The 19,928-nt window shown below is 39.1% G+C and overlaps 1 protein-coding gene across 1 annotated transcript; it reads right to left on the minus strand.

Moving 5' to 3' along the window:
- Positions 1 to 1,036: 1,036 nt before the first annotated feature.
- Positions 1,037 to 17,333, minus strand: col1a2 (collagen, type I, alpha 2). The gene is made up of 48 exons (XM_082185279.1): positions 17,189 to 17,333; positions 16,835 to 16,918; positions 16,407 to 16,463; positions 16,080 to 16,124; positions 15,816 to 15,869; positions 15,668 to 15,721; positions 15,521 to 15,574; positions 15,375 to 15,428; positions 15,146 to 15,199; positions 14,549 to 14,593; positions 14,326 to 14,424; positions 14,179 to 14,232; positions 13,558 to 13,656; positions 13,424 to 13,468; positions 12,824 to 12,922; positions 11,854 to 11,907; positions 11,646 to 11,753; positions 11,361 to 11,414; positions 10,618 to 10,716; positions 10,401 to 10,454; positions 10,133 to 10,231; positions 9,993 to 10,046; positions 9,832 to 9,885; positions 9,675 to 9,728; positions 9,120 to 9,173; positions 8,811 to 8,855; positions 8,620 to 8,718; positions 8,435 to 8,542; positions 8,234 to 8,287; positions 8,089 to 8,142; positions 7,288 to 7,341; positions 7,068 to 7,121; positions 6,811 to 6,918; positions 6,544 to 6,597; positions 6,383 to 6,436; positions 6,089 to 6,250; positions 5,886 to 5,993; positions 5,681 to 5,788; positions 5,538 to 5,591; positions 5,288 to 5,395; positions 5,151 to 5,204; positions 4,955 to 5,062; positions 4,028 to 4,081; positions 3,833 to 3,940; positions 3,360 to 3,606; positions 3,073 to 3,257; positions 2,733 to 2,975; positions 1,037 to 2,064 (listed from the first exon to the last, which is right to left on the minus strand). Exons 3-48 carry the CDS (start codon positions 16,407 to 16,409, stop codon positions 1,918 to 1,920), a joined length of 3,813 nt encoding a protein of 1,270 aa, XP_082041405.1. The 5' UTR covers positions 16,410 to 16,463; positions 16,835 to 16,918; positions 17,189 to 17,333; the 3' UTR covers positions 1,037 to 1,917.
- Between the last annotated feature and the right edge of the window lie 2,595 nt (positions 17,334 to 19,928).

Genomic DNA, 19,928 nt, shown 5'->3' on the forward strand with positions numbered 1-19,928 from the left:
TTATATTATAAGGCACGTTTATATGCCTTAATTTTGGCTTAGTTTAAGCCCTGTCAGTGAAACTGGGCCTATATGTTGTATAGTTGACATGGACTGTTTTCCTGGACATCTGAGCATGTGAGTTCCTGAACATGATGAAGGATAGGATAGATACTCATAGCCTCAAATACTGCTCCAAAGCAGCATAACAGATGATGTGAATTTAGTGTGAGTTAGACCTGAGACAAGTCTTTCACACTTCCTGTCACTCGATAATGTCCACTATGTTTTTGGACACCACTAGAAATGGCTGTCCCCTCCAATTGTGCACTGCATTAGGGTATAATGAGCGATTTCGGACACAACACTTTTCTTTAAATGGGAAGTCTGGGATTGGCTGGCACAGAGCTCATTTCTGGGTCAAAAGTTAGTGCTTTTAAAAAACTGTACAGTAGCTACAACTGAACGTTTGCCCTCTTATCACCTCAACAGATTTGATCAAGATATTGAACAGACAAAACCTGTTTTCTCTGTTTTCTGTCAGATCAAAAGCTATATTTAGAGGGAGACAAAAAGGGAAAAATTATATATGAAAAGATTGTGAGCGGATAACGCTTGACTGAACATCTAAAAGAAACCTGTTCTGTCAGGGATTGGCAGGAATGCTATTTGGTGCACAAACAAAGTGTGGCATTCAATGCTATCTTTTCTATGTACAAATCTACATGTTTGGATTCTCTATAAATACAAACATGCCAAGTTGCAGTGACTGCCTTTTTATTTGATTCAAAAGTGAGAAAGATTTTGCCATCTAAAAAGCATGCCATATGTGAAAACAGAGGAAGATAAGCTCCTTATGGCAATAGACTCAAATTAATGGTTGCTAAGACAAACACCCATTCTTTTTGAATAAAATAGAAAACCAATTTCACGTTTTGAAAATAAACACATTAAAATCATTTGCTTGTCAATGTAAGAATTAGAAATCAGGCAGACATCCAAAATGTCCAATTTAGTCAGACATCTTTTTCAACATTAAAGCAATTAACACATGGAATAATGTGTTTCGGAACATTGGACATGCTTTATTTTCAGAACTTTTCACAATTTATTTAAACATCTCACATATACAAAATAGGTACAATAAACTTTGTGGTTTGTTTTGAGAGAGTGGCCTCTGCAACCCTTTAAAATGGACGAACGGTGCTGTCAGTATTAACACTGGGGGCGTAAAAGAATGTAATGCCTGAACAAAAGTAAAAAAAAAAAAAAAAAAAAAAATCCGAACAAAACTCTGAGAAAATAAAAAAACAAATAAAACAAAAAGTAAAAACCAGACAAAACATCAGGTTTAGGAATATTCCACCTGCTTAAAAATGGGGTTATCAGGGGGACCTGTGCAATATTCCTCAGAGACAATACAAAGTAATACAGTAACAGTGGTTTTTTTTCCACAGCTGCATGTTTAGCACCATATAATATCACTGCTTCAAGTATTGGAGCACCTTTGAAACAGGACAGAACTTGAAGTCTTAGTACCAACTAGTGACAACTAGGATGTTGATTATTATTTTCCTTTACACATGAGGTAGTTTAAACCTTACGGAAAAATGTGGTTTTAAACTTCCTCTTTGGAAGATATACAAAGACCACAAAGTGATGTATACTTTCATTGTTTTTATTACACTTCCTTTATTTTACAAAATGATGACATGTCCCATAACATGGTGTTATCCCGTGTCTCTTTTGGGCTGCTGTATTAATTTGCATTGCGCAATGCTCCGTTCAGTCCATTGGTCCTCTCCGATAGAGCCCAGCTTAAGCAAGTGGATTTGCGGAAAAAAAATCAGCATTCAGTATAAAAAAAACACAGAAAGAAGGGCAGAGATTTTTTTTCTTTTTTCTTTCTTTCTCTCGTTTAATTTATCATGAGTCTATTTATTTGAAACAGACTGGGCCAATGTCCAAACCAAACTCTTGATCTGCGCCACCAATGTCCAAAGGTGCAACGTCGAGGATTGGAAGGCGAGATGGTTTATTTGTTCTGTATTCAATGACTGTCTTGCTCCACTGGCCAGTGTGTCTCTGCAGGGACACAACAAAAAGACAAAACATATTAAGTGATGTTTTTGGGGTTTTATTTTGACAAACATCAAACTGTCATAAACATGCTGTGATGTAAAAATGTATGGACCATCTCACATGCATGCTGAGCACTATCCACTGTGACTGTATAATATTAACCTCTTGAAGGGTTAGTTCCCCCAAAAATGAAAATTATAACACGAGAATGAACCTCATTTGTTCTCACACGTCAAGTGAACATGCTTGAGCTTCCGTTTACCACAACTGATGTGTGAGTTGATATAAATAGTTGAATAAAAGCCTAAATTAAATCTGTTCATCATATAAAGCGATCGAGTCTCCTCAGAAAATTTGGACTAAACTGTCCAATTCATTTGGATTAGTTTTACGATCTCTATATGAACTTAATGAAGTGTCAAAGTGGTAGTTGAGAAGCTGTCAATGGAGAGACAGAAAACTCTCAGATTTCATCAAAAAGATTTTCATTTGTATTCTGAAGACTTTTCTAAACGAAAGTCTTCGGGGTTTGGAACGACATAAGGGTGAGTAATTAAGGACAGAATTTTCATTTTTGTGTGAACTATCCCTTTAACCTCTTATTTTGTACATTTCGTGCTAACTGAATGAAGATTTTGTCTGTTTAATCAAAGTGTAAAAAGAGAACTTACACTGCAGCCATCCTCTAGGACGCTGAAAGTGAAGCGGCTGTTGCCCTCTGCCCTGAGCTCAACATCGTTGGAGCCCTGCAGCAACACAGCCTTCTTCAGGTTGCCATTCTCAGCATCCATGTAGGCGATGCTGTTCTTGCAGTGGTAGGTGATGTTCTGGACTGCCTGGTTGGCCAGCAGACGCATGAAGGCCAGTTGAGTAGCCATGGACTGTGGGCTCAGGGTCTCATCATTGTAAGCAAACTGAAAAGAGAATGGAAGAATGCAACCTTCAGACTACTTTCTCTTTATATATCTTGAACAGTCATTCATTTTGTCCTGTTTCAATACTGTGACTTACCTCAGTACCACCATTGATGGTCTCGCCAAACCAAATATGTTTCTTCTCCTGGGAGCTCCTGTACCAGTTCTTTTGTGGGATACTCTCGGGGTGGGGGTGGATGCAGGTTTGGCCAGTAGAAAAGTCGCAGTAGGCCTTGATGGCATCCATGGTGCAGCCCTGGTTGGGGTCGATCCAGTAGAAACCTACAGGGGAAGAAAGCAACAAAGATAATTAGGGGAAATTAGAAGAAGTAAGAGTTTGAGCTACTGGAAAAAGGAGCACTTGAAATAGTTTTGGTCACTTACCGCTGCTCCATTCTGGGTGGCTCAGCCTGATGTCACGGCAAGTACGAGCAGGGTTCTTCTTTGAGCCCTCAGGGGAAAGCAGATTGTCAATCTGAGTGTTCAAGGACTTGATGGTGGCATCCACCTCATAATCCTTGGCCCTGAGAGAGCCCTGGTCAGCTCTGTACTCATCATAGCCTCCAGATGTGTCATATCCACCACCAGATGGACCAGGGGGTCCGGGAAGACCAGGAGTTCCAGGGGGACCCTGCGGTCAAACACACCATTGATTAACCACACATTGTATTTATAGTTACAACTTTGTGCTTTTCTCTACATTCAATCTCAAGGTAAGGTATAGTATTTTCTATATTATATGTATTATATGCATTTATTTTCTTACGTTGTCTTACTATTAACAATTAATTGTCTATGAAAACATAAAATAAAGAAGTTTCTGCGTAGAAGAAATACTCAAATGCATATTTACTTACAGCAGGTCCAACATGTCCAGCAGGACCACGGTGTCCAGGGGGTCCAATAGCACCAGGCATGCCATTTGAGCCGTCCTTACCAGGGGGACCATTAGGACCAGATGGGCCCTGAAGACAAATTGCAGACAACCATTATGCACATTTCCTCAATATCATGACAAAATCCTAAGTCTGGAGAATGAGAAAGTTACTTACTCTTGGACCAGCAGGACCAGCAATACCAGCAGCGCCACTGTCACCAGAAGGACCCTGTAAGACAGTTACATTTGTTCTTGTTGTGGAGTCTTTTATGCTCAATCCTTTAATAACAGTGGTGGACAAAAGTATTTCTAATGCGTTACTGTATTTAAGTCAATTTTATTTCACTACATTCCAAAACATAATATCGTCCTTTTTACTCCACTAAATTTAATAAAACATATCGTTCTTCTTTATTTTGAACTGAAGATTTCGCCATTCCTCGTGAACGAATTGATTCTTTCCAGTGAACCTGCTGAATTGGTTGACAAATAACACTGACAATTTGGGACTGATCCAATTGCATCTGTTGTTGAGTCATCAAATCACTGATTCAATGATCTGGTCAAAATGAGCCAAGAACAGGGATATTGTCAGAGCTTAAATGTGCATGCAACTGATGGCATGAAACTAATGAATTTTAGTATTATTGTCAATGAAATCATATATAGGTCATGACTGTCAGTTACTTGTGAACTAAATCTGTTGTAAAAGGGCAAGCTTTTTAAAATTGATATTTTAGTATAGTAAAGTTTGTTTTGATTGTGTGATAGTTTGCTTATTTGCAATACATATTAAATGTATACACTAATCATTCTTATTTGTGCTGAACACTGACTAGTTTGCCTAGTACTGGCTAAAATAAATAATTGGTTCATTGATCAGTACTTTTAAATCATGAGTACATTAAAAAATCAAGTACTTTTGCACTTTTACTCAAGTAAAACTGAAAATGAGTACTTTTACTGGAGTAATAATTGACTAGGTAATCTGTACTTTTCTCAAGTACTTGATTTGTACTTTGTCCTCGACTGTTTAATAATCTGTATGAGAACTAAACAAACTGGTCTAACAGACGTTTATCAGCAAAGTTGTACCACTTACATTGGTTCCGGGCATTCCCTGCAGACCAGGATGTCCACGAAGTCCCTTCATGCCCCTATCTCCTTTGTCTCCAGCAACACCCTTCTCACCACGAGCTCCAGAAGGGCCCTGTTAAAGAAAGAGAGACATGAAGTAATTGAAAGGAAGAAACTTTTATAGAAGCTATTTACCATGTCCTTCTGTCTGACACACTTACAGGTGCACCTCTTGCTCCAGCAGGTCCAGCAGGGCCAGAAGATCCAGAAGGTCCCTGAAGGGTGTGAAAATGAGAGGTTGTTTAGTTTATTTGTTTATAATTCAGTAAATGCTGTGATTATGCTCAGTGACACATACAGATTCACCGCGGTTTCCGGGTCTGCCAACAGCGCCTGATGGTCCGTTGGGTCCAGGAGCGCCGGCAGGTCCAGAGGTTCCAGCGGAACCAGGCTCACCACGATCACCCTGGCAGTTGAAATAGTCCAGTTCAGTTACATTTTGTTATATATACAATAACACAATCTGTTCTGAACTTAAACATTTCTTACAAGACTACAGTTTTAGGATAAGCTAGTGATGGACCAATATGAATAAATTAGCTGTATACCTTAAGGCCAGCAACACCAGGACGGCCAGGAGGTCCATCATTACCAGGGCTTCCCTAAAAAACAACACAGATGCATATGTAAATATTGTATGACCCTGCAAATTGTGTGTCTTAAGGAAGGTCTAAGTAAAACTGTTACTTGCCTCACGTCCAGCCTCACCCTGAGGACCAGTCATACCGGGCATGCCAATGTTGCCAGAGGGGCCACGGGGGCCAGGGGCACCAGCCGGGCCAACTCTACCAGGTTCACCCTAAAGTACACAAAAAAATCATCAATATTTATTTACCCTGTAACAAGTTAGTTTTGACCAGTTCGGACACAATCAGGAGGTTGGTCAGTGCACTTACAACAGGACCGGGGCCACCAGGAAGACCACGGTCACCTCTGGAGCCAGGAAGACCATTAAATCCCGAACTTCCCAGCTGACCCTGAGGCCCAGCAGATCCAGATGCTCCCTATTTTTAAACAGAACACGTTTATAATGAGACATAATATATACTTGGTAATACTTTGCAATTAACACAGTCTGGCTAGTTCAACTAGTACTTACAGGTGAGCCAGCCTCTCCAGGAGATCCCTTCTCGCCAGCCAGACCAGGGGGTCCAATCATTCCATTCTCTCCTGGGGGACCAGCAGGGCCAACATCACCACGAGAACCACGTGGGCCATCCTTTCCAGGAGCACCAGTGGGACCAGCAGCTCCAACAATACCCTAATGGTTGGGAAGAAAACCAGATTTCATGTGAGACCATGAAGATGGCATTATATCCTGAAATGAGGCAAGCAGAAGGTCTGAAGTATTTGGTCTGAACAAGTTAATTTATAGTTATCTGATATAACTCACAGCAGGACCGGGAGGTCCAACTCTGCCAGCAGCACCAGGGAAGCCAGTCAGACCCTAGGATAGAGTCAGATATTCATGGGTCACATGTAGTAACATTCACACAACAAAACAAAAAAACCCTCCTGATAATACCATAAAATAATCCATTAAAGCATACTTACAGGGGGACCACTGTCACCACGGGCACCAGGTGGGCCAGCAGGACCAGAAGGACCCTAAAGATGCACAAGACATTTAGAACAAGTTCAAAATCATAAAAGAGGTACATAAATGTGTAGTCTAGACATCTTTGACTGAGACATAAAGTGAATTTATAAATACTACTACACTTGCTCAAATTTTTACAATTATACCCAAGAAGTAAAGTCTCAGTTAGACATATTTCTTTGCCAGTAAATGTGCCAAATTAAATGTAGTCTCAAACTCACGAGGGGTCCAGTGTTGCCAGCAGGACCAGCAGGGCCAGGGGGTCCAGTGTCACCCTTTACACCAGCAGGTCCTTTCTCGCCTCTTTGTCCAGTCTGGCCGTCAGCACCCTACAATAATTATTGTGTCCATGTCATTTTTCAGTGCATGTCTGTTCAGAGTTTATAAAACAGCTGAGTTGGATGTCTAAAATTTTATGTATGAATCACTAAGAAGCATTCTTTAGTAGCAGACTTCAGCAGAATTCATGTGGACTTACAGGGGGTCCAGCAAAACCGGCAGGTCCAGCAGGGCCAGACTCACCACGCTCTCCCTAAAAGACATGGCAACACTTGAGCATGAATGCTTGATTCAGAAGTGAATTATAGCTTATGCTCAGTTATTTATTTTTCTAGTCAGTTTCCTCAATATTGGACAATTTGTATGATAGAAAGGATCATGGTATCAATGTGTGATAAAGAAATGATCATAATACTTACAGGAGCACCACGAGCACCAGCAGGTCCAGGAGGACCGAAGGAGCCAGTCTCACCCTGGAAGAGAACACAGATGTAAGTTTGATCAAAATGTTCTTTAAAACTACTTTTTATACTTTTGCCAGTCTTCTAAATCAATTATTTGTAGGTTATGACTTTCTTTTATGACTGTCCCAAGTCTCAAGATTGTTCTTGTAAATTATTTTGGTGATCCCTCAGAACAGTTCAGCTGCATTCCTGCCGAAAGCCATTTGTTCTAAATTGGTGATAGTCCTTCAACACCTTAATAATGCCGAACAAATTTTAACACATGTCATCTAAAAACAGACTGTTTCATAGTGAGGAGTAAAAAATCTCATTTAAATGAATGCAGCAATGTTTGATTACTGTTTATTATATAGTAAGAATCATACACTGTTGATCACCATTGGTAAATAACCTAACTCCAGTGTATTTGAATCACGGAATATTGGTTGAAATTTCCGGCAGAGGGCAGCAGTGATTTTCTACATCTGGCCATATTGTGACAGTTGCCAGCAGGGGTTTCTTCTTCAAGCAGTGGATCAAGGAGATCATTTCATTCTGTTAGTGGCATGCCATTAAATATATACATTTTTATGCTGTCGCTTTTGACATATTATGGTTATGATGTGCAATACATCACGCAAGATCCATTAGAAATAGGGAGTGGGAGGGTGGGGAAATCTCTTTGGACTGTTGTAAATCTTCAATTTCAATGATTTACGGAGATAGCAACAATTCTCTGCTGTGATCAGACATAACAGCTGAGAGAAAGCTCTTTACCTTGTCACCATTAGCACCGGCGGGTCCAGGGGGTCCACTGGGTCCAGGAGCACCCTGTGAATGAAAGAAAAATACCATAAAATCTAAATGTATGCTTTTTTAAAAATTACGTATAAAATTAGATCTAGGTACATGGTATACTTACACGGGCACCATCTCTTCCAGCATTGCCCTCAAGTCCTCTGTATCCAGCCTCACCCTGTGAATCAGATCAATATTTTCAGTCAGCTAGGAGCCAGACAGGTTTGGCAACATATCCACTACGGACTGCTGTATAAGTACATTAACATTTTCTCCAAAGCTGTTTCATCATTATGGCGAACATGAGCATTGCTCCAACTCATACCTTCTCTCCCTTAGGTCCAGGGGTACCAGCGGCACCACGCTCACCAGGCATGCCAGCAGCTCCCTGGTGTCCAGGGCCACCAGCAGCTCCAGCTGCACCAGGCTCTCCCTGAAGAATACATATTTTGTCAGTTATACTCATAAAAATGATCTGTCTGGATGGTGTGTGGTGACACATATACCTACTTTGTTTCCATCAGGGCCAGGAGTACCAGCAGGGCCACGAGTACCAATGGGTCCCTGAGCACCAGAAGCACCAGCGGGTCCAGGGTTACCACGCTCTCCCTAAACAGTGATAAAAGGGAGGAAGAACAGTCATTTATTCTCCAGAATGTGAAAATAAACACAGAACAAGAAATCAGAGATAGGTAGGTCACCTTCACGCCAGCAGGTCCTGATGCACCTTGATCTCCAGGGATACCCTGTTGAGAGATGTTGAATATTTGTAAATGATTTGCATGACATTGTGCATCCAATATTATGCAGGTGAACCAAAAACTACATAAGCCGCATTGCAGGTAAGCCTTGAAAACAATAAATTCTCATTCGTCAATAAAGTACAGGAAATACATGCTCTAAAGTAAGAATTGACAGTGTTATTAAGTAATATATATTTATTTTCTGTATGCACTGCAGAATGTGCATTGTAAATTGAATGCAAGATGTTCATTGTGACAAGAACTTACTCTATCTCCGGGCTTGCCAGCCTCACCAACGGGTCCAGCGGGGCCAGGAAGACCCTGTTAAAGTTGAATGAGCGACATAAGTTGTTGAGAAGACTCAGTCACTAGATGAACGGGTAGAATGCATACAAGACTATTACAACTTTATCTTATGTTTTGTCTATGACAGTGATTCCCAACCATGGGTACACCCAGGAGGTACATGGAAGCCTTTTGCTTTTCGCTTTTGCTTTTGTCTGCATTTCTTACACCTGGCTGTGAACTGCCGAAACAAATAAGCTCAAGCTACAAGCTAAGCTTCTCGCCCACTGTATTGATTGTTCTTAGTTTAAAAGTAATTCACTGTAATAACAACCCCTTTAATAATATTTATGATAATGCTTAATGATACCCAGTATAATGTAAGTTGAAAGGAACATGTTTTAGTGTAAAAAGAGGGTACTTGATCCCTACAGATTATGGATGTACATAAGACAAAAAAGGTTGAGAAACACTTCTTAGATTTAACTTCATAGAGCACTTTTAGTAAAGTTTCAGCAGGCATGACGTGACACTGACCTGGAAACCAGGAGCACCAGAGGGTCCCTGCTCTCCTTTCTCACCTGGGCCACCCTAAATGAGAAGAAACCAATCTATTAGCACTAAGAAAAATGGAAAAGTAATGTGCTAACCCACATAGGTAGTCTTTTCAAAAAATGTAAGATGGCCTACTTACAGCAAGTCCGACGGGACCAGCAGGGCCGTTGTTACCATCAGGACCAGGTTGACCCTGAGTGAAAAGTAAGGAACTGAATCAGAGCAGCTCAATAACTAATGATACTAACGAATAGCATATATTCCTCTCTTTCTCTCTCTCTCTCTCTCTGAATCACTTACTCTCAGTCCAGTTGGACCAGAAGGTCCCTTCTCACCAGGCTTGCCAGGCTCGCCCTGCAAGGAGGTTTATTGATAAGCTCAATGATACTTTTTGAATCTCTAAATAAAGGTGAAATGCACAAAATAGAGTCATTACTTACAGAAGGTCCCTTGGGACCGGGGAATCCAATATTACCAGGCTGGCCTCTGGGTCCAGTTGGGCCAGGAGGGCCGGAGCGACCATCTTGACCAGCGGCACCCTAGAATATGGCAAACAAAGCACAATGCTCATAATATTTGTCATTTTTTGGTCATTGCTTTCATTATTACATTTTTTTTTTAATTGCATGTTTTTAGAAATTACTTTGGCTAACTCAGAAGTGTGTGTATAATATGTATATTATGTGTATAAACAGCGATTGTACTCACAGAAGGTCCTTCCTTTCCAGGGGGTCCAGAAATGCCAGGGCTACCAGGGAGACCCTGAAAAGATTTAAGATGAAGGTGACGTTTATATCACACATACTTGTGGAATTGTAGAGATTAGGTATATTACATATGTTTCTTGCTTTGTAATCTACAGATTTTCCCTGTCATAATGGACTGAACAGATGAAAAGTAGTGGAAGGCTAATTGTGATACTCACTCTTGCCCCAACAAGACCAGCCTCACCAGCACGACCAGCATCTCCAGGAGGTCCACGGGCTCCAGGTGCACCAGTGGCACCACGGGTACCAGGCATGCCCTGAAGGTACAAGAGTCAGAGATCAGTGTCTTAAAAAAAGCATCAGATCAATTTGAAACTGCATGGATTTTCAGAGCTTCAAAGATCTATTATTTAGTTTTTATTTATAATTGACCTGATGGTTAGTGATTTACATTTTTATGCAACGCAGCTAAACTACTGTCACATTCTATATACATACACTAGTGGGCAAAAGTGATGTCCGGTCTAGGAAAATTGACATCTTCACACTTTATTCAAATATTGAAATGATTTAAAAAATTGTTTTAAGCATATTGCGTAGTTGTGCTTGAAGTCAATTGTTTTATTTGTGATAACGTGCCAAATTGTGTGACATAATTTTTGTCCAGGCTGTCATACTAAGAAATAATGAACACATGCAGAAACAAGAGAACCAAGAAAATATTAATACCTGTTATGTTGTTATGCTGTTTCCTGTGAGCTTTTTGTTTTTCTAAGCATTTTTTTAATAGTAAAATAAAACCTGTAGCTGTAGTTTGCTGTTTTGGCCAAATTTTGTCAGATAAAAACCTAAAAAAAATAGGGGTCACTAAAAACAAATACCATCCCCGGACGTCACTTTTGGCCACTACTGTAGTTTGATTCAATACAAAACAGGACTTTTAATATCACTTGAATCTTACCATTGGGCCCGATCTGCCAGACAGACCAGGCAGGCCACGAGTACCAGCTGCTCCCTGCAAGAAACGTAAATGTACATAGATTAATAAAAATAAATGATAAAAAACATAACCAATTACATATATGAGTATATTTTATGCTAACAATTAACCATAGGATCAAGTTCAGTAGATGTTTACTATTATTCTTACGGGAATAACTTGTCAGTAGTACTCTCTTATTGTGAGAATTTCTCTGACACTTACAATTAAAATGGAGGTACAATTAAAATTAAGTTACAAACTTACTCTAGGTCCACGCATTCCCAAGGGTCCAGTAGATCCCTGCTCTCCAGTTGAGCCTCTCTTGCCCTCTTCACCAGAAGGACCAGTGGGTCCCTGAGGACCAACACTACCCTGTACGGGAAGCATTCAAAGGAGGAGGTGAACAAGGACATTCAGCTAGAGCACAGACTTCATAAAATATGTTGAGAGGCCTGACAGTGTGTTTACTCACAGGTTCACCCTTGACACCAGAATCTCCCTTCACTCCAACGGGTCCAGGGTCACCCTAAGCAGCACAACAGTTCAAAGGTTAGACTGTTTCATTGTTCTACTAATGAGATTAACAAATCAAAATTTCATTATTAAAAATTGATGTGGCAGTGATGCCCCCGAAATGAAAAAACAAAACGGCAACAGAAAATTTTAAATTACGTTTTGCTTGGGATGATTTAATAGAACAACTTTCATACTACTTTTAACATTTAATAAATTATTAAACTACGTTCCTTCCTCAATTGGTGTTACTTTTGATTAACATCTCGTCTCTTTGTAAAATATTGTTTAAATAAAAATGACTGTATAGACCTAAAGATGGACCTATGTCATTATTTTACTGTTGATCTATGCAATATAAATTTGACTGCAAAATGCTGTTGTTCAATTTTGGATCATTGTCTAGGTGTGGGAGTGCTATCAATTGAAAACATGTCCTCTATTAAATCTAATTAAACCTGGATGATTTCACGTTCAGAATTTCCGATAATGAATCTGTTAAGGCCCGTTCACACCAAGGCTGATAGCTATAATGATAACCATAAAGATATAGTTCTAAAAATCGTTCTAAATGTAAAATAATAGCAGAGTTCACACAGAGAAACACTATCTTTGAAATCACGTCTTTTTTTCCAGCTGATGAAGGATCAAAATAATTGACAGCCAATCAGAATCCATCCTGCTTTAAAGAGCTGTAGCATTTAAAGCGTCAGACGACAAACCTTAGAATAAACAGAACGATATCGTGCTTTGGTGTGGACACTAATATAGTTATCATTATAGTTATCGTTCTTGGTTTGAACAGGCCTTTAAAGTAATAGTTTCTCTAAAACATTCCAGCCTTTTTTATTTCAGCCAAAACCCCAAAATGGCAGCTAACAATTGGGTACATAATGAATGCACATTGTGACAAATCACATGGTACTCACACCAAGACCTCTTGGGCCAGAGGCTCCAGAAGGTCCCTGGGGGCCAGGGCCTCCTCTAGGGCCAGGGAAGCCAGGGGCACCAGCAACGCCAGGTAGGCCCTGTGGAGGACATCAGAAATATATATTTAAAACAAACACTTACACACAAAGGTTGGATTCATAGAAGTGTTATTTTAAGATAAAGCCCTGAGTAAAGACGGTAGAGTAAATGCAAAGTCATCTGTTTTATGATGAATTCTGACACTTAAGCTAGTTTTAAACTTAAAGGTCCACTATGAAACAGCTTTATGAGTTAATAAACACAACTGCATGCTTTGTTTATGTATATGACGAGTCACGCAGGTTCTGGGCTACTCCTCAGCGATTGTCGTCCCGCTCGAATATAAACATTTATTATAGGCGTACCGTAGTGATCCAGGATAAGACAAAAACACGGTTTGGAAGATGGATTCATGATGTACTCGCTCATTATATAAATGTTTGTCAATTTTGTCAAAACTATTTGCCAATTATTTACCATAATTCAGTTGAAATTGAACTGTAAAATGATAAGTATATTTCTTGTTCAAATTAAGTAGTATGAAACGTATGGAAACTCACAGCTGCTCCCTTAGCACCAGTGATACCGTTAGCACCAGGATTACCCTGTAAAAATACAAAGAGAGACACATTATTATTTTTTTTCTTAATGAAAATCAGATGAATTTATCTGCAAATATTTTAAATGCACTTACAGAGGGTCCAACTGGGCCCACAGCACCGTTCGTGCCTGGCTCTCCTCTTTGTCCCTGAGGTCCAGATGGGCCATTGGGGCCAACAGGTCCAACTTCTCCCTGTGAAATATTATAGACATTGTAAATTACAGATTGTAAAAGAAGGACAGTTGCTAAGATTAATTAAAGGGATAGTTCACCCAAAAAGTAAAATTATATTATAATTTAGTCGCCCTCAAATTGTTCCAAGCCTGTATGAGTTTCTTTTTTTCTGTTAAACGCAAAAGAGGATATTTTGAAGAATGTTGGTAACAAGACAGTTGACGGTAGCCATTGACTTCCATAGTATTTTTTTTTCCCTACTATAGAAGTCAATGGCTACCATCATGTCTGGTTACCAACATTCTTCAAAATATATATTTTTTGTTTTCAGCAGAAGAAAGAAACTCATACAGGTTTTGGAATAACTCGAGGGTTGATAGAATTATAATTCTGAACTATCCCTTTAAGAAAAGATAAATGTAGAACATGAGATCTAATCAAATGATATGAACAGCCAGTATTAATTTTCTGTGGCATTCTTTTATGCAGACTACAGATTAAGTCAAATTCTCCTTTGAATTCACCAGTTTTCACTCATACCTTAGGTCCAGGGGCACCAGGGAAACCGGGAGGACCAGCTGATCCCAAAGGACCCTGAGAGGAGAGAAAATGTGTTACGTCTACAGGATTATGTCATAAGGCACATTTTAGGAGACAGAGGGGTCAAAGGGCAGCCTATCCACTCACAGCAGGGCCAGCAGGACCAGTGTTGCCATCAGCACCGCGAGCACCAGCTGGGCCAGAAGGGCCAGCACGACCTCTCTCACCAGGAAGACCACGACCACCCTGTGCAACAAGAGGAATAAGAGTTCAAGTAGGGATGCATTTAAAGCCATTTGTGCTGAAGTCAGAATTAGGATATGCATTAAACATTTTCATATCACTGGGAAAATAATAGTATTTTACTTACTCTCTGTCCGGGGGTTCCGTTTGATCCAGGAGCACCATTCTCACCCTGTTGAAAAGAGACAAGCAAAAGCCTTTAAAATATGACACTATAGATTTGAAGTTAGCCAGTATACGGGCTAAAAAATGTGCTTTACGGTATGAGTAATATTATCAATAATAATAATAATGCTTGTTATTTTTATAGCACCTTTCATATGTAAAAGTGTAAAAACAAATATTTTTTTATGCAAAGCATCTGTTGAATTGCACTTCGATTCCACTAAACTGAATTACTTTATGTGAAAGTGAAGGGCAGGTGCATTTCTTTATAGTCTGAGATGCTTTAGAGTGCTAAGACACACAAGTTTTTAATATTAGCATGTCTGAAGCATGTTTTTTTTATTGTGATGGGTTTAACCCCGTGAGAAACCTTTTTTATTCAAGTAACGTTTTGGAAGAAACAAAGTTAAACCAAGTTTTTAAGCGAAAATAAATGGTTAAAAACCTCATATATCGAATTTTATCATACTTTTTTTTCTCGCGATGAGAATCGCCACATAGGCTGGCATGGCACACAAACTTTAGGCTGCTAAACTTTTCCATCATGTGTGATTATTACCTTAGCACCAGCTGCACCAGGCTCTCCTTTGCGTCCATCAAGACCAGTGTAACCCTGATGAACAAGAAATTAAGATCATGGCTATTTAGGAGATTACTTACAAAACACGTCTGTCTCTAGAAGCACTTGAAACTACATGTAAGCTCTCACTTCAGTATATCTTCAATGAGAAATGTTGGAATTGATGTCTGAAAGATTACAATGTCTTTCCTCAACACTGATCACTTACTCTGTGTCCCTTCATGCCAGGGAGTCCAGGAGTTCCTGGGAAACCACGTGCACCCTGTAGAAGAAAGAGCAAAGATGAAGCTCCTTACTGAGGTACATACAAACATGCTTGATTTAAAGAAAAAACAGTGTAGTTTGATGCCTTACCTGTGATCCAGGTGGTCCTCTATCTCCAGGTTTTCCAGGTCTGCCGTTGTTACCCTTAGAGAGAAATATAAAAGAGGAGGTCAAGACACAGTGAATGCATGGTCAAGTTATCGTTTCAGTATTAGCTCATGATATTACAGCACTCACATCTTCACCATTTTTGCCAGGAGGTCCAGCAGGACCACGAGAACCAACAGCTCCCTGTTATGAGATGACAGAGGGGGGGAAAAATCAGCTTTTAAGTTCAAAGGTCATTTCCAAACTGTGCGAAACAGTATTGACCAAGAATACTTACAGCCTGTCCGGGCTCTCCAGGCTCACCAGCATGTCCTTGGAATCCTTGAGGTCCCTATATATTCATGGGAAAAGGAATAAAAGATTGTCACATTTAGGTTTTAAGTGCCATATATACTCACAGGATATATGCAAAATGATATCAGTTGAAATGACTGATTATTGAACTAATAATTACTCTAAATCACTCAATTGTATTTAAATTTTTATTGAAACAGAATCAAATCTACATTTGCAATCCAGTTAAAAAGATTGAAATACTCACGGGGGCACCAGGGGGTCCGGCTGGGCCTCTGGGTCCGCTCAAACCCTGAGAAAGTGAAAGTGAAAGTAAACATGAGTGTGACCAGTATGACCAGCAGTGGTTTAGCTATTATGATGAATGTTGGCCTATCTAAAATAAAAGGTCCAATCTTTAATATGCAGGACACTACGGCAAAGAAAGTTGTGCAAATCATCATACTTTAGTACTGAACTTTTCAAGTATTTAATACACAGTTAATATAAACTTAATATTAATATATTTAATATTAGCAGAAAGGATTCACAACTGAAATAGAATTGAAGCTGATATTAAATGACATGAACTCACCATTGGTCCAGGGCCGGGGTCAGATCCTTTCCCGCCATCATATTGAGCAGCAAAGTTCTATAAAAGTAATTGAGCAAATAATTAGCAAAATAACTTATTTTAATTTTTATAATACCGAACTTAATATTCCACTATCATTAAAAAATATTCCGAAAAAAAAAGAAAGACATTCTCTAAATGTTTCTTATTTCATACTTAAATTATGAAACTGTTTCTATCCTTACACTGTAAATAAATCGAGCCTCACAGCCATTTTGAGGCCAAGGTTCAGGGCAAAGGTTAAAGGTCAAATGTTAAATATGACTCGGTCATGGGTCAACGGGAGGAGCATAAGCCTCGAATGTAACTACCCGCAAGCTTTAACCACTCAACCGCTATGAAAAAAAAAAAAAGTCTGGAAAAGTTTTTGGTTTGAATTGGAAACTTACTCCACCAAGACCAGGGGGGCCGGGAGGGCCGGGTGGCCCATTAAGTCCAGGTCTGCCGGGTTTTCCATCTGGTCCTTTAGGACCCTATGTAGAACAAGAACAAATAACACAATTAAGCTATAAGCTGTGATTGCTCTAATGTTTTAAAATGTGAGGTAAATCTGTAGTGTTGATGTGAACTAGCCACTATGCTATAGTGTAGTGAAACTGAAACTATACAAAACATACATAATAGCTCTTTTCCTGTCCATATGTCCTCATAGATAATGGTTTAGTGAAACACCTTGTAATAATGTAGCCTTTGGCCTGTTTTAAATATAACTTTAATTCTGAAAAATGACGGTGTAAACTTACCCTCTCACCTCTGGGTCCTTTTGGTCCCCTGGGGCCCTATTTATGGACACATATAATCAAACAACTTAAAGTCTAACATTTTACTGTCAGACATTCAACATTTGCTTTTCATATGCATGTCATGCAGAGTGCATTTTCAGCTTTGAGTCAGAGTTCTACACTCATCACCATAAACATGAACATAACCTTAATATAACTGCACATAGAAAAGTGAATAAATAAAAACAGGATTTATTTATTCGCTCTTTCTAAGATTCGTATGTCATGTGATGTGCAGTAGCTCATATCAAAAGCATTTCTTGAGTTCTTCAAACTACAAACATGCAAATTAGTCGTATAACATGCACTGTCCAGTATTCATCAGTAAATACAATAAACTGCATGCCTGGAATTTGATATTAGATATTAATGAAGGTAGCAACAGAGGTGCTTTAAGGAGCACACAGGCCTAAAGCAGGACGATGAGCCTGTCCCGCTGAAGTTCCTCATTATGCTCCTTTTAGCACCTCTGTTGTTGGTGATCAATACTGTCATGTGATATTCAGGTGAACAGTTTGACTCAATCCCAAATAATATCCCATATTTATGCCAATTCCATTAATCTATGCTATGCATGTCCACTTGAGGGAACTGCTGGGCAAAATCCACCAGGTTGGAGGAATTTCTGCGGCATGTTGATTTTGTTACTTTGAGTCCACCTCTTCAGCAGGCCATCTAAAAAGGGTCCATTGTGCCCTGGCTGTCTGCTAGGCAGGGGAAGGTGATCTCTAGTTTCACTGACATTTGCCTGAGCCAATGGACTGCTTTCCTCATTCCTGTCACAGGCAAGACGGAAAACCCCAGAAATAATCCAAAATGCTCTGGTGTATTTGAGATTGACCAAAGGATCTTTTCACCGAATATCATCATCCGCTTGGAGATTTGGGATCAGATCAGGTAAATATCTCTATTAATACAATTGAAATAACTTCATGCGAGTGTACTGACCGCTGTATGATGAAGATGGGGGGGGGTGGAGGAAGAAAACGGAAAAACAGGGAGAGAAAAAGGGGAAAAGACAGAGGTGATTGATTAGAGTTATGCACTCCACATAATGTTGAAATACAGTAACGTTCACAAAAACCAGACAAGTCTACTATTTATTATTCTAGGCTTGTATCCTGTTGTATCCTGTTTATGATAAATACAATATCCTTACATGCAAAAATCAATGTGTTAAAATGGAAAAATTATGCCTTTTTGATTTTTTTTTTGCATTGTTGAGAAAATGAGAGGACCTGATTATAGTAGGCCTGGGTTTAATTTAGTGTCTTTTGCTGTAAAACAATAAAAGATTCATATCTTTCATTAAATGTGCTGTTATGATCGGTATGAATGGATGTACGAATTGTAGTGTAGTGTCTAAGAAAATTATATCCCAATGCATAAAATTATTCCTAATCAATATACTTATTCCTGTACTTGCTTAATTTACTAATTAATTGCTGATTCGTTTGAGCTCAAATGAAGTAATCATAGTTAATGAGTAAATCTCTTTAAAAAAATATTTCTTAAGCGAATTAACAAATATGCAATATTTTGATATTATATATTAATATGTTTTCATACAAATATATACTGTTCTATAGTGTATTTATAATATAATAGTGTCCTATGCTGGATGTATTGATTTATTTTAGCAAGTGAGTCACATACAGTAGAGGTTGTCAGGTACTATAAACCTGTAGAGGTGATCGGGTATTGTTTACATGCTTAGGCCTTCCGGTTGCATTGCCAATTATGAACTATGAACCCACTGAACTAAATCGTTTTTATCCTATAGGAGCCACGTGTCATGTCGTTTATTCTCCACCAGGTGGCGTATTTGACTACAAGGTGATGACCTAATGCCACTTTAAATGTCAGTTTTCTTAGTTTTCTAAAGAAAAAAAAAGCTATATTAAAAGGTAAGAATATTTTACTAAAACATTGTGTTTTAGAGGCATAAAATCGATTTTTATGATAGGCCTATATTTCAAGTCACTCTGCATATATGATTCTTAACATTTGGGTATTATTTAAAAGAACTTGTTGCTTTTTACACTTAAAATAGTTCATTTAAATGAGATACGAATATAAATCAGTTAATTTTATAGGATGTTGTTTAAATGTGATGTTACAGACTTCAGCCAGCAGGGGGCAGATTTTACAGACCCCCCCCCTTTAATTAAAAAAACACTCCTGGAGTCTGGGACAAAGATGAGGTGCAGCACCTATTAAACACGTTTAACCAGCTGTCCTTGACTATATTTTTTTAAACTTTTTTTTGATAATAGTATTTGATAACTATGCCATGTGTTTCCGTTTCTCAATCGCAACAGATGAAAATATCCAAGACCACGAAGTATCCATTAAAAGGATCCGCTGGATTTTACAGTGGAAAGCCAAAAGGAAACGCCTCAATTCTTCAGATGTAGTTCTAGCTTTCCTTGAGGTAAATTTCCCAGCAAGGTTCAACCAAACAAGCGGAGCAAATCCAGTAGAAGAAGAAAGAAAAAGCCTTAAGATCCTTGGTTAGACACAAAAAAAGCATATTTCAGACTTACATTGACATGATGCTAGGTACGAAGTCACTGCAAGCAGCAACAGAATCCGGGTATCCACAAAGCTGAGCATGTCTAAACCGACATGCAGACTCCTTGTGCTGCAGTGCCCTGGTTAAACTCAAGCAGGCATACAGTTGTGGTATAAACTCCAAACT

Source organism: Leuciscus leuciscus (assembly GCF_965113295.1).
Source record: "Leuciscus leuciscus genome assembly, chromosome: 12".
In the NCBI taxonomy this organism is placed as follows: Eukaryota; Metazoa; Chordata; class Actinopteri; order Cypriniformes; family Leuciscidae; genus Leuciscus; species Leuciscus leuciscus.

What these genes read in the sequence shown, in the direction of transcription:
- col1a2 (XM_082185279.1), bottom strand. An exon ending in CTGGTCCAACTGGACTGAGA is followed by an intron (nt 9,886 to 9,992) that starts GTAAGTGATTCA and finishes CTTTTCACTCAG; the next exon opens with GGTCAACCTGGTCCTGATGG. An exon ending in CCACCCAGAATGGAGCAGCG is followed by an intron (nt 3,258 to 3,359) that starts GTAAGTGACCAA and finishes CTTCCCCTGTAG; the next exon opens with GTTTCTACTGGATCGACCCC.